Raw genomic sequence first — 13261 nt, 5'->3', positions numbered from 1 at the left:
TTATGTTATGTTATTTTATTTTATTTTCTTTCTTTTTTTCTTTTGCTTTGGGGGTTGGGGTTGGGGGGTCTTCTGTCTAGGTACCTAGGTTAGGTTGCGTCTGATACGCGGAGGGTTTGATGCCCCTGAGTGGTGTATGCATGTATCGTATCTTTGTGGTTCAGTACTAACTACTAGTAAGGTACAATACCTAACTGTATATATACCTATTACCTACCTATCTAGCCTCTAGGTTAGGCTACTATAGTATAGGTAGATCAAGAACGACATGTATTGTACATACCTTTGCGAGATCGTCACATTTTTTTTTTTTTTTCGCAAAATGGTAACTATGTAGTTATTGTACAATACTCTTACTGGTTGGATAGTTCCAAGGTTACATACCTACTTGGTAGGTACCTAACCTAGTACTGTACAATACATGGCATACATACTAGGTATGTACATACATAGCCCTACGAAACGGAACCAAGTCCGGGACCCTTGGGACGTCATCGTGGTAATCTAGTGTTCTTTTTTTTTTTTTTTCGCGTTGGCGTTTCTCTAAATTGATAGGTTCCGGTGGGGGTAGGGGGACGGAGTATCATGGACAGGTTTTCTTTTGTTAGATAGTTACATATTAACTACATAGGTATGTAGGTACATACGTATGGTATGTGGCTACCTATGGCTATGGCTATGGCTATGGCTATCGATCTTAACTCTTCATAACATAACCCCACACATAACTAGTTACTCGGTATTATGTAGAGTTATGTACGTATGTGTGCGCCTCTGCCCCTTCGACCCCTGATGGCTTAGCGGGGTGAAGACTGGTACAATTACTTATATCCAGTAAGGTAGGGGTGAGGGGTGAGTCTGGGGTAAGGGGCAGGGGCAGGGGCAGGGGTTGTTGTATGGGTAGGATAGGATAGGGGACCTTGCCATGAGCGATTCAGATTCTAGGATGGTACAATACAATACATACATATGGGCTATGTAGATAATATAGTGTACCTACGTATTACCTATGTGTGTGTACTAAGCTAAGTACTGAGCGAGGTAGTATGTAAATCATGGGCTGATGGTGGATGGAAGGGCCGAATGGCGGATGACGGGCCGCGCAGAAGTTCTACACTATTATCGCGGGGCAGACAGGCCGGCCAGGCCAGCAGCAGGGCACTCAGACAAGCAAGCAAGCAAGCAAGCGAAGCAGGTTCTGGGATTAACTGGGTTGGGTTAGGTCCGGTCCGGTCGGTAAACCGCCTAAGCGATGTAGTTATGTAAAATCCAATACAATACAAAGGGAGGGCTTCGGTTCGTTCGGTATCAAAGCCAAAGCCAAGAAGGGGGAAGGGTAGGTAGTAGAATGGGAAGAAGACACAAAAACAAAAAACGTGGAAAAAGTGTTGAAAAAAACAAAATCAAGGTTGTAGGTATAGCTGCGATTGGAAATCTACTCCGCTGCACCGTGTCATGCGGCGCGTGGGCGCGTGGACGCAACTTTTTACATTACATACCTAGATACCTACTTGCATCTACAGTATCGTACATCCTGTAGGCACGCACATGGATAGGTAGGTAGGTCAACCATACCGTTGCGTTGCACTGCTGGACGGGACAGCCTCACATTGTCGAGATAAGGTGTGCTATAATACCTACGCAGTTAAGGCAGGCAGGCATGATATATAGTCCGGCGTGTTATAGGTTGCCAGGTTAGTTAAACTGTAGGTATGTTAAGCACGAGTAAAAGTATACGTAAGGTTGTTAATGCATGCAACCATGGCGAGAAGCCAATCTATCTATCTACAGTAACCTCTAACTAGAGGAGGGCAGCATCGCAGCTTTCTTCCTCCTTCTACACGATTTCCTTAAACAGCTTAAGCCGCGCTTCTGGAAAACAGAGCTCCGTGACGGGGACGTGCACAGCTTCGCTGCACGTTCTCCAGCGGAATCGCAGCCAATCGGATTCCTTCATGCCCAACGGCGTGGCTAAGGTAGGTAAGGTCTGAATGCGATGCTTCCCCCTTTTTTTTTGGTTTTATTCTTCTTCACGATGTAGTTATGTGCACGCGCCTCATCACTATGACGGAGAGACTGCAAGACCCATCCGAGGAGTCCAGGCCCCGGGAATTAGCGGTTTTTTTGGTGATGGTACTGTTGCAGTGGTGATATAGATCAAGGTTGGAATGTTGGATTTATCAACGGACTTTGTGAGATGTCGGGTTTAATAGGACTATCTATGGGTAAGTTATGTACCTAAGATAGATATGTATGTACTGAAGATAAAACATGGCTTATGTGATTAGATCGATAAGATTGATAATCATCTGGCTGCTTACATAACAAAAGCGATCCTCGGATTTCACCACACCTAATTCGACAATCCGACAATTCGACAATTCGACAATTTGAACTTCAAGGTTCCATTTATTCTTCATTACTACAACTCCTACCAATTCATCTCCGTGCTCGTACTCGCACTATTTACGAGATATACCGAACCGGATTTACGCACGGATTTACGGACAGCTTGAATAGCCCGAATCATGGCTCCAAGCAAAGATCTTCGAAATAGAAGTCGGAATGACTACCCTTTCATGTTAGAATATCGGACACGATGGTGCGCTCTCCAGTCTCTCCTATTGTTCACTTCTACTCGTGCCTCCTATTTGTATGGTGCCTGCATGGTACCTGCATGGTATATGTAGCTTCAATACCAGGTACTCCTAGTCTAAGATGTCTGACTGTTGATACTTGATCCTTTAGGAATGATAATGACATGTACGATCACATGAACAACTCGGTCTACAACTTCCTGTTCGTAACTCCCACTGTACCCCTAAGATCTTCACGGGGATAGACACTTGTGTCTAACGTCTCTCATACGCTCTACCTAGCTTTGATTCTGTAATCAACTCTTACTTGATGGACCATTGCGGTCTGCATCCGCCTACTTCAGCCCAGCACCCCTTGATGGCCAGCACGCATTGTGATTACTTCGCGGCCATCTCCTACCCCAAGGTAGCCGAACTTTGCTTGCGCGTAAACAAGCTGGGGAAATCCAGTGTCGTTTACGAGATCGCCTTGTTCGAGAAAGATGTTGAACAAGTCAAGGCTATTGGCGAGTTTGTTCACGTGTTCGTAGACCGAGAGACCCAACGGCCAAATACCAACGGGATGAATACGCAATTACGACAAGGACTACAAAAGTTGCTTGTGGAATATCCAGATTCCAGCAAATTGTAATAATAATAATGATAACAATCATGGATATATCACCTATACTGCTGCTACAGCTACAGCTACAGCTACTTATACGTAATGTTGATACTCTAATTTCTGGCGCGCCCCGTCAAGTTCTCCGCTCACCAGCATCTTCTCCATCAACTCCAAGTCTGCAAGGGCCAACTCCGGCGCTTGGGCAGGATTAGGTATCCCCGACAGGATCGACTCGGCCCAAGCTTTCACTTCCTCCTTGACTCCGCTGGTCCTCTCCCACGTCTTTTCCTCCGTCACGGCCTGCTCTCCAATCCCTCGGGTCGTGACCACCTTGTCCGACTCAGCTTTCACCACGCCTTCTTCGCATGCGATGTGGAACTCGAAAGCCCTCATCGTAGTCCCTACCGAGGCGATGTACGACCCCACCACCCCGGACTTGGTCTTCATCACCGCGTTGATGGAGTCCACCGGGGCTAGATGGGGCGAGACCAAGGAGGTCTGCGCGATCAAGCTCTCGACGGTATTCTCACTGCCGAGCATCTTCCGAAACGCGGCCGTGAAGTGCACTCCGCCATCGAGGTGAAAGCCGCCCTGGTACTCTGGGTTCGTGCGCCACGGCGTCAGGTACCACTTGCTGGTCTTCTCCATCATGGAGTGCAGGCGCACGACGAAGCCCGTGACCTTCCCGAGCTTCTTTATCTCGGCGGCGGCGTACGGCCAGCTCTCGTGGAAGCGGAAGTTCTCGGCGATGGCGAGCGACGCGTTGGTCTCGGCCGACACCCGCTGGTAGTACTCGACCAGCCTCAGCGCCGACGCCACGTCCTTGGCGATCGGCTTCTCCGCCAGCACGTGCTTGCCCGCCGCCAGCGCCTGCTCGATGTACGCCCCCTGGTCCATGATCGGCAGCGCGATGATCAGACCCCCGATGTCCGGCCGCTGCAGCAGGTCCGAGTATGCCCTGCCCGCGCCGGCGTCCGTCGCGTACAGGTCCACGGACCCCGTGTTGCCCGGGATCAGCTTCGCGGCGTCCGAGGCCGTCTTGAGCGAGCGCGACCAGATCGCCTTGATGGAGAGGAGGGGGGTGGCTAGAGCGGCGGGCTGGGTCTGTGTTAGCTTGCTTGCAGCGCGTAAGGAGGACGGTGCGGATCTCGCCATCCTGTCGCGCAGGTAGCCATTGTCCGGTTTGCTGCCAGGACGGGAGCTCCGGACGCCGTGCACTTGTATCCGGAATGGATATCTACTGAGCACCCGGGTGGGTAGGCAGATGGCAGATTATAGAAATGAATACTCACAATATGCTGCTCCTTGACGAAGATGCCTCCGCCGATAATCGCTATGCCTACAGGTGCCATGATTTTCTTCTCGTTTTCTTTTTTTCTTTTTTTTTTTCCTTCAGTCAACTATCTCGTTGTTAAGCTAAAACTCGTAGTTTCAAATCCTGACTTCTTCAACGAAGAGATGTATATAGATACCTAAAATAAGTATGTAAACCGTTAACTCGTGCAATGCTCCAAGGTTAGCTTTTATACAACAACCTATTTATGTTCATGTGGGTAGATAAACTACCTAGTATATATGAGTATGAGCGGCTTTGCAGATTAAGGAAGTTTGGTTGGTAACTTACTTATGTAGGTATAAATCGTTGACGGGACGTGACGCTAGCTTTATGTACCTACCTACGGTAGTGTAGTGCTCGTTCTCCGCTTTGCTGCTGTCTGTCGGAGGTGTCGGAGTCGCTTGGTTCGGCAAGCGTAACAGTAGGTACAGTTACGGCTGGCTAGTAACTAGTTATACGAACCTTTTACGATCTATCTAACCTAGGTATGTATGTATGTATGACATTGTATGTATGCACTAGCTTAGCTAACTAAATAACCCCGCTACAGAGGCTCGGGGGGGCCTTTTTTTTTTTTTTTTTTTTTTTTTTTTTTTTTTTAAAGGGGGTCTTGGTTTTGGTTATTGTTATTGTTAATGTTAGGTTAAATTACTACTTGTACATAGGTTGGTAGATTACTACTTAGTATATACATACCAAGGTAGGCTATGTGCATGTGTGGAAGTTGAGGACATCGGAGTTTGGAGAGCGGATGTAGGTAGGTAGAGTATATTTGGAGATTCAATGTCCTCCTGGTTTTAATTGGTTGGGTTAATAGGTAGGTAGGAGGGAGGGAGGTAGGTGAGGTGGTGGGTAGGTAGTTGATGTTGGTGTAGTGCTAGTATATACGTGCATACATACCTACATACATGCATACCATATTTTAGGTACTGGTGTTACATATATCAACAGCGACATCTCATGAACTTTTTTTTGGATTTCCCTTTTAGAGAGGGCGGGACGTAACTGGAAGAGGCAGGGTGAAAGGTGAAAGGTGAAATAGGTGGATAGGTACCTAGTTGTTCTTTGCGTATGGCGTGATAGGAGAGACTAGATGGTGCGATGAGGATTTGGGGGTAGGTATTGGTTGGCGATTAGAAGCTTGGGAGTGAGAGGCACGTCGCATATAGGATTAGGTAGATTTATATATCGACCTACCTACTGCCTACTGCCTAGGCACAGAAGGAGCTGCTCTGCCTCTCTATCTAGTACTTGTACCCCTGCCATCACTATCTTACACTATATCACAGGGGATCATGGATACCTATGTAGGAACTAGGCAGCACGGGTAATCCCTCCGCCGCACTCGACTCATATGCGCATGGAGCTATGTCCGTTGCTGGGCAGCTCGGCTGTTCGAGCGGAACAGAAATTGCTTCCCCGGCAGCTTGCGGGATGCTGATATCCGGGGTCGACTGGGCGCGGGTCCCGAGGACCCGGGTGTGACCACGGGAATGCAAGGGGGTGTCGCCGGTTAGGGGTCCGGAGCCGAACACTGCCGACCTCGAGCTCGAGTACCGACGGGTGTGGAAAAGGGGGTGTTCTTGGTGACGGCTGGTGTGTGCTATCTGTTGCTCTCTGAAGGACAATCACCTAACCTAGGTATCTATCTCTATGTCGCAGTTGGTCAACACCGTGTGCCTACCTACCTAGGTTAGGGTATAAGCACATCGGATAATAATATGTTCATGCAACACTGCTTGCGAGGGACACGTTCTCCTAAACACAGTACCTACCTACCTACCTACTTGCCCAGGCACACACCACACTATATTGCCGTGCTTAAGGCAGGTAGGCAGGTAATATATTTACGCCCGGCAAAATGCCTCCTTGCATGATGGCGCAATATAGTACGTTCCCTCCCACCCTCCCCGGTAGATGGGCAGGCATGTTATTATGTATTACTGTAATGACGCTCACCTCTATACTTCGCCAACCTAGGTACCTATATACGCCATCCCCTTCTACCACCCAGTATACCCCTAGTACCTAGGAGTGCACATTGCAGACATCCCTCTGCATACCTATGTACCTTGATGGACAATCAAGAACCCTGGTGGCCAGAATCCCCCCTTTTCGATCGTCGTGTGGCCAATCAATGCCTAGCTACCTAGTGCAGGCAAAAGTGCTAATATATAGACACCTACCTACTTCCCTTAGCAGTAGAACATGGTACGAGCAACGATCCCACCCCTCCTCCCACGCGGCTCGGCAGGCGTGCCTGCGTTAGTTTTGCATCCCCGGGGTGCGGCGGCGGAGGAGGCCACGTGTGGGTGTGGAATTTCCGACGTCACCTCATCATCAAGAGGAAGGGTGAGCTACCTGCCGGCCTCAACCAGACATCCGTTTCTGGCACATGACTGCGAAGCAAGTTTGGTGCCGGGTGTCCCATTGTCACAGATACCTACTCCAGCCGCGAGTTACTTGGGCGAGGAACAACGACGTCTTTGATACTGGGTCGATGGTTCGGAAACACGCGGGACAACTGTCTATATACTACGCACGTCCGACGAAAAACCTATCTCAAGGTAGTTAACTTGGAAAGAGATGTGATATTGCAGGTAAATAGGTACCCAGGTAGGCTGGCTATTTATCAAGTGATGACCACAATACCATACCATCATCCTATCTCCTATTCTCAGCTTCCGCAAACTGCCTTGGCTCGGTTTATATCCATCTGAACGGTATTCCACCCAAGTCTCCTTTATTCTTTTTATTCTTTTTTTTATTTTCCCCTCCTAGCTTTAATGCTCAATCCCTCACTGGGGCATATGCTCGAACGGCTTGGCGAGGTGTTCCTGGCAGAAGGGCAGCTTGCCGGCAGTCCAGATCTCGGTGTCCTGTTATTTAAAATCCCCATTAGCACACGAACACATACATACACGCTTCTCCCCCCTTCTCCCTCCACCACTGCCCCTCTTCTTCCCCAGTCCCCCAAAGAAAACGAAGGAAAAAGAACAACGAGGACAAAACGACAGAAACGAAAGGGGAAAAAAAAAAACCCACAGGCTTCAAAGCCTTCTTGTCCGCCTCGCTAAGCGTGCCGCCCTTGAGCGCGATGATGGGCGGCGCGGCCTCGGGGTCGTGGGCGATGGGCGACCCGCACTCGGGGCAGAAGATGCGGTGGACGGGCTGGCCCGAGGTGCCGTTCTTGGCGAAGCTCTTGGTCGTGCCCGTGATGGTCAGCTTGTCCTTGGGGACGACGACTACGAGGGCTGTTTTTTTTTTTTTCGTAAGTTGTGTTAGACTTTGCTTCTTGGGTGGGTTGGATGGATGGATGTTAAGTCGTAAGGGAGATATATATATATATATATATACAAGGTACGGGTTTTTATATCTGTGCAAAAGGGGAGAAACGTACAATATGTCGAGCCCGACTGGCGCTGGCAGTCGTCGCAGTGGTCGTAGCCGACGATGATAGGCTCGGCATCGACGGTGTACTTAACGGCGCCGCAAAGGCAGTGACCGGAAAGACCCATGGTGGATGGAGGATTATTTTCGGTTCTGGAGCTAAATGCTAATATATATATATTCAGGTATGTTATTTTATGTTATGTTTGTTATGCCTTGAAGTTTGTTGGTGTGACGGAGAACAAGAGTTTGAATGGTAAGAAACAAGCGAGGATTAATAGTTCTCTTTTATATACCGAGACTGATTACTACTAGGATGTGAGGGGAAGCGATTGAAGTCGAAAAAAAAGGTACCAAATCAAAAGTGCACCTATGCACGATACTGCTTCGTCGGATCTATGACATAGCTTGGGGCTGATCAAACTCGAGCAGCTCCCTAGCTCTATTGGCTCGATAAGCCCTACTACTTGTATGTACCATCTTTCCCCCCTTTCTCCTTGCTTCTGATTTCATTGTTTTTACCTGCGGGGAATCTTTACAATACGAAGCCATGTCACAGGTGTTACCGATAGAAATAAAAGGGCGTACAGAAAAGTCTGTTAACTTCACTGGGAGCTTCCTTGACAGTGGGGTCGATAGCTTCCAAGGGATTGTTGGCGGGGTATTAATGCATCCTATTGCTCAGCTTACTTACGTGTTACATAGTAGAGGTTCGAGTCAGTGCTATTGATCTGTAATGGGGGCCATAACCATACAGATTGTTATCATGTATACACCCGGACTCCGCTTTCAAGACTTATGTGAGACATCAGGATCGGATCCATAACATTTCATTGTTTGTGATACATAAAAAAACTGCTCAAACTGTTAGATAGAAGAGGTATTTGTCAAAGATCCTAGTCTTAGCTCCGCCGGTCGAAGCCACCAACCTCCTATTGTACTAGGACCCGAATGTTTGATTAGCTTCCGAAGTGGAGGTGCCGATGCTGAGTGGCTCTTGGTATTTGGAATACTTGCCCTGCCGTTCTCTACATACCTCTAACTACCTAGTATAGCCGCGCCGAATCCTATGAATATTCGCCGCTTCTACCTAAGTCCGTTCGCATAAGACTTCGGGGATTATCTATCTCGCTCCCTATTAACTAGATTAGTGAACCAATCTAGCCGGCGTTATATCGATTCGGCTGCATCTTAATGCTAATCAAACACTACAACCGCTTCTCGGGTTGTGCGGGTTATGCGGGTTTACTGTCAATCCAACTCCACTGTGTCTCTTGACATCTCAAATTGGCCATGGAATTCCAAATACAGCCTGAGTATCCTTGATATTTGAAAACCAAACTTATGTGGGTCGAGTATATTCCGACGTAACTCGGTGATACTCTCCTAGACTCGGTCCGTATCTGAGTGTTGGGATTGATTTCTTGTTTCTATCAACTATTAAGCCTTGGTTCTGTCTTCGTCAAAATACTACAAACCAAGCTAGCAACAGCCTGAAAACCCAATGTTCAAGATCTAGTACATCGACACTACCCATGGCAATTCTATCAGCGATGAACAGCTTCAGAACAGAATTCCTGTAGACTCGTCTCAGCTTATTGTCTTCACAACCAAGGACATATCCATCCATGGCCGAAAGCCGAAAGCCCCTAATGTCTTCCTGGGAACGAGCAGTACTGGTCTGACTAGAAGTCATTGGTCGTTCAATTCGTTCAGGTCTCTTTCTCAAGTTCTTTATTGCCGTAAAATAAGCATAATCCAAATAGCTCGTGGTTTGAAGCAAGGGAGGCGGTTGCTTCTTAATGACAAGCTTTGGCAATAATTCTGGTTTCGATACTGATATTGTGTTGCTTTCGTTGAGCTCACAAAACATGGCCTCGAAATCATGGGCATAATACACAAATCTCGAGTAGAACACAGGTGTCAAGACCTTGAACTCGACCTCTTCGGCACGTGTGGGATCCTTTTGAGCCGAGGCTGATCTTATGATCTCTACGGGCGCGTCCGCGATGCCGCCACTTGGAGTGTATTTCAGCACGAGCGACTCGGATGACTGCTCTACCAGGTGCTTTAAGTAACTTCTGAACAGCGGCTCGAGTTGAGATTCGATCTTATCGGCGTGTCTACCAATGCTCGTCTTCAGTGGTTCGGGCCGATACCATACGTGGAGTGTTCGTTTAAAAAACAAGAGGGCGGCTTCTTTCACGATCCGTGGGAAGGTGACGAAACCCACCCACCACCATGAGGCCAAGAACCTGGCTTTTTGAGCCAAGGTCATCTCCGTAGGATCCATGGCATCGCCATCAGAGAAAATGCGGGTGACCAGCTTCGCATTATTTTTGGAAGATATTAAGTTGATCGTATGATTAATTGGGCCTCGGCCTTCCATCTCTGGGAGTAGAGGGTCGTGGGCTATGAGTGAGTATGCACCTTTTCTAGAATTGAAAGGGGATACGTGAAAGTCCTTTTGCCAAGTTTGCCTCAGTGGCTTTGAAGCTTGAGAGACTCCAGAGGTGGCGTTAGTTTCAGGAGCCTCTATTGAGCATTTCGCGTCGTCATCAGTCGTTAGAAAATACATCCGTCTTTCGTCAAACGTGTTATTAACTTCAAGAATCATTGCTGTTAATCGCTTTTCGGCAGAATAGAGATACCAGAAAGAAACGGGATTAAAATGGTAACCCAGAAATTTGGCGGCAGTAGCCAAATACGCATATGGGTATTTGGAAGCATCAACGCCCTAAGTCATATTAGCTTGGTTTCTCTCAAGCAGACACATATTTGACGTACTTGTGAGTCTAGGTAAGCATCCAATTTACCCCTTAGACCAAGCTTACCGTTACCCCTTTCAAGATAGTCCGCAGCGTCAATATGGTACCAGCCTTTCGCATCGCTGTTGTGAGATATCATGCTGCCTGCAACACCAGTCCAATTGACGGGAATCCCAACTAAGAGATAGGAATAGGAGAAGGAGTGTTTCTTTGGGAAAAGCCTAGAATGAGTTGTACGGCAAGGTAACAACAAAGGCCGTGCCGGGCCCTCCCATGTTGGCGCCTCGTTTACTCCATGGCCAACATGGCGTGTATATCTGTAATAGGCCACAGCACATGAGCCTGCCACACACAGCGGCACAAACGGGGCATAAAAGCTAGACTCAAGATATGAGGAAAGCGAAAAATCTGTACGCCAAAGGAAACAAACAACAAGAAGCTCTACATCTCCAAGTGTTCCAAAAATAAAATAATAAAATAATGCGGCTATTCGCAAAGCGGCAGCGTGCATGAACATGCCGAGATTGATATATCTATCCGGTAGACATCAAATAACGTGGTAGGATGCTGCGAGCCGATTAAAATCCTGTGAACTCCTGCAAACTCCCGCTGTCATTCCTGTATGTTTAAAAAAAAACGAGATGTTGGCATGAGAGTGGCGATGTTTTGGCAATCACAAGAAAAGGAAGTTGAAGTTGGAAGCTTGAACATCGAATGATTCACCTATCAACATTGAGCTATTACCCTACCTAGCAACTACCTAGTAACCTTAAGGTATGTATGTACATAATCATCATTGATTGATCAATCAGAACCAACTTCGCCACTCATAAGCCTCATCACATCGGAGTTAAAAAGGTGCACAGTGGCTAGGGTTAGTTAGATATGCAACATTGAACCTTACATAACTAGTAGTTACTAACTATTTTTCCCCCGCCGATTGACTCAGCGGGCACTTTATTAAGGCTCCGCTTTCAGCCCACTTTCTTCACCATCATTCCTTTGCCTTCCACCGCCCAAAACCGTTCTTATTTCGTATAACATCAGCAAAAAACGAGCGCTTTTAACTTCAACCTCTTTCACCTCTCACCTTAAAGTACGTACTATAAATACATATCTCCAACATCAACACCGTCATCAACCACGAAGCTTGTCAACCTTACGTCTTATCATCAAAAACACATAACCAATTCGACCCCTCTAAATTCATACACAATGTCTGATGATTGGAACTCGGTTACCAAGATTGGAAGCAGGGCTCGCGGCGGCGCATCAGAGCGCGAGACTGTCGTGCGAGGAAGTGCCGCCCTGAACGCCGCCAAGCGTTCTGGTAATGCTATCGCAGCAGAGAAGAAGTTTGCTACTCCCAATACTGTAAGTTTCTCCCCATCTCCATCCCCTGGTACATCTTAGCCCCTACGTCACAAAAAAATGACAGACTGGCCAATTTCCACCTAGCCTCACACTTGAGCCCCCACCCACCTATAACTAACCAACCACCAAAAACACAGGTCGGCAAAGGGCCCGAAGGCCAGCGTCTGACCAAGGTCGACCGCAGCGACGACATCATCAAGCCGAACACGGTCGGCAAAGAAGTCGGGGACGTCATCAGCCAGGCGCGGCAGAAGATGGAGCCCAAGATGACGCAGAAGGACCTGGCGACCCGCTGCAACACGACGCCCTCCGTCGTCGCCGACTTCGAGCGCGGCACCGCCACCCCCGACCAGAAGGTCCTCAGCTCCATGGAGCGCGTCCTCAACGTCAAGCTGCGCGGCACCGGCATCGGCGAGCCTAAGTTCAAGCCCAAGAAATAAATTGCCTACCGTAAATTAAAGAAAACAAATGTCTGCCTACCCAGGATAGTAGTGAAGTACCTGGGTAGGTAGGAAAGGTACCTATCTGGATGCTCAAGCTTGACTTATCTACCTAGGTAGCTAGGTACACGTAGGGCAGGACACCTGACTATACCCAGAAAAAGAGATGAAGCAGAGGGGAAGAGAGAAGGAAGGGGGGGCTTCTACGATAGCTCGACAAGCTTAGACTCAGACAGGGCGATACCTAGTTACCGTAATGGCCAAGAAAAGCAACCATTAACACCAAATAGTGTATGATAAAGTGAAAAAGACAGGCCGACAGGCCAACCACGATAGGGGAAAAGAAGGATGGGAAACCAACCACTTGTGGCAAGAAAAAAAAACCAATATTCATGCATTCTGATTTTCCAAAACTTCCCTACCTCCCTCCCTCCCTCCCTCTATGCATCCGACTGCCATATACCCAAAGAAAAAGAAACCAGAGTGAAAAGAAAGCATGTCTGCACAGCTCAGTTCAAGATGATATGATATGATATACAAAACGAGGCGAGCTCAATGTTTATCACTATGAGCAACGTAACGTGCTATAACCTAACCTAACCTAACCTAACCTACAAAACTTAAGCTTGGGTAAGAACTGGTAGTAAGTAAGTAGTCTTATACCTAGTACATACATTTTACCATCCATCTAGGTAGGTACCTATCGATCGTATTGTAGTGTAGACTGTGTAGTCCCTTTCATTGCCTAGGTT

General features: G+C 47.7%; 5 protein-coding genes across 5 annotated transcripts; 2 read left to right on the top strand and 3 right to left on the bottom strand.

Moving 5' to 3' along the window:
- Positions 1-2374: 2374 nt before the first annotated feature.
- On the top strand, positions 2375-3261 carry GGS25DRAFT_387343 (Thioesterase/thiol ester dehydrase-isomerase). Its single transcript, XM_049258316.1, has 3 exons — positions 2375-2602; positions 2749-2799; positions 2880-3261. Exons 1-3 carry the CDS (start codon positions 2529-2531, stop codon positions 3226-3228), a joined length of 474 nt encoding a protein of 157 aa, XP_049115035.1. The 5' UTR covers positions 2375-2528; the 3' UTR covers positions 3229-3261.
- Positions 3212-4815, bottom strand: GGS25DRAFT_501047 (oxidoreductase family protein). Its single transcript, XM_049261889.1, has 2 exons — positions 4494-4815; positions 3212-4299 (listed from the first exon to the last, which is right to left on the bottom strand). Exons 1-2 carry the CDS (start codon positions 4551-4553, stop codon positions 3295-3297), a joined length of 1065 nt encoding a protein of 354 aa, XP_049115034.1. The 5' UTR covers positions 4554-4815; the 3' UTR covers positions 3212-3294.
- A 2520-nt stretch (positions 4816-7335) lies between these two features.
- Positions 7336-8055, bottom strand: GGS25DRAFT_524038 (DUF636 domain protein; the record flags this gene model as incomplete). Its single annotated transcript, XM_049264527.1, has 3 exons — positions 7336-7416; positions 7583-7791; positions 7938-8055. 3 exons carry the CDS (start codon positions 8053-8055, stop codon positions 7336-7338), a joined length of 408 nt encoding a protein of 135 aa, XP_049115033.1.
- A 653-nt stretch (positions 8056-8708) lies between these two features.
- Positions 8709-11411, bottom strand: GGS25DRAFT_501029 (uncharacterized protein). Its single transcript, XM_049261888.1, has 2 exons — positions 10715-11411; positions 8709-10664 (listed from the first exon to the last, which is right to left on the bottom strand). The coding sequence occupies exons 1-2, from the start codon at positions 11210-11212 to the stop codon at positions 9390-9392; spliced, it is 1773 nt and encodes a 590-aa protein (XP_049115032.1). The 5' UTR covers positions 11213-11411; the 3' UTR covers positions 8709-9389.
- A 183-nt stretch (positions 11412-11594) lies between these two features.
- On the top strand, positions 11595-13060 carry GGS25DRAFT_501028 (multi protein-bridging factor 1). The gene is made up of 2 exons (XM_049261887.1): positions 11595-12069; positions 12207-13060. The coding sequence occupies exons 1-2, from the start codon at positions 11911-11913 to the stop codon at positions 12507-12509; spliced, it is 462 nt and encodes a 153-aa protein (XP_049115031.1). The 5' UTR covers positions 11595-11910; the 3' UTR covers positions 12510-13060.
- Positions 13061-13261: the final 201 nt, after the last annotated feature.

This window comes from Hypoxylon fragiforme (genome assembly GCF_022984875.1).
Source record: "Hypoxylon fragiforme strain CBS 206.31 chromosome Unknown GGS25scaffold_7, whole genome shotgun sequence".
NCBI lineage: Eukaryota > Fungi > Ascomycota > Sordariomycetes > Xylariales > Hypoxylaceae > Hypoxylon > Hypoxylon fragiforme.
The sequence above is the reverse complement of the archived record's forward strand: the minus strand, read 5'-3'. Positions and strand labels throughout refer to the sequence as shown.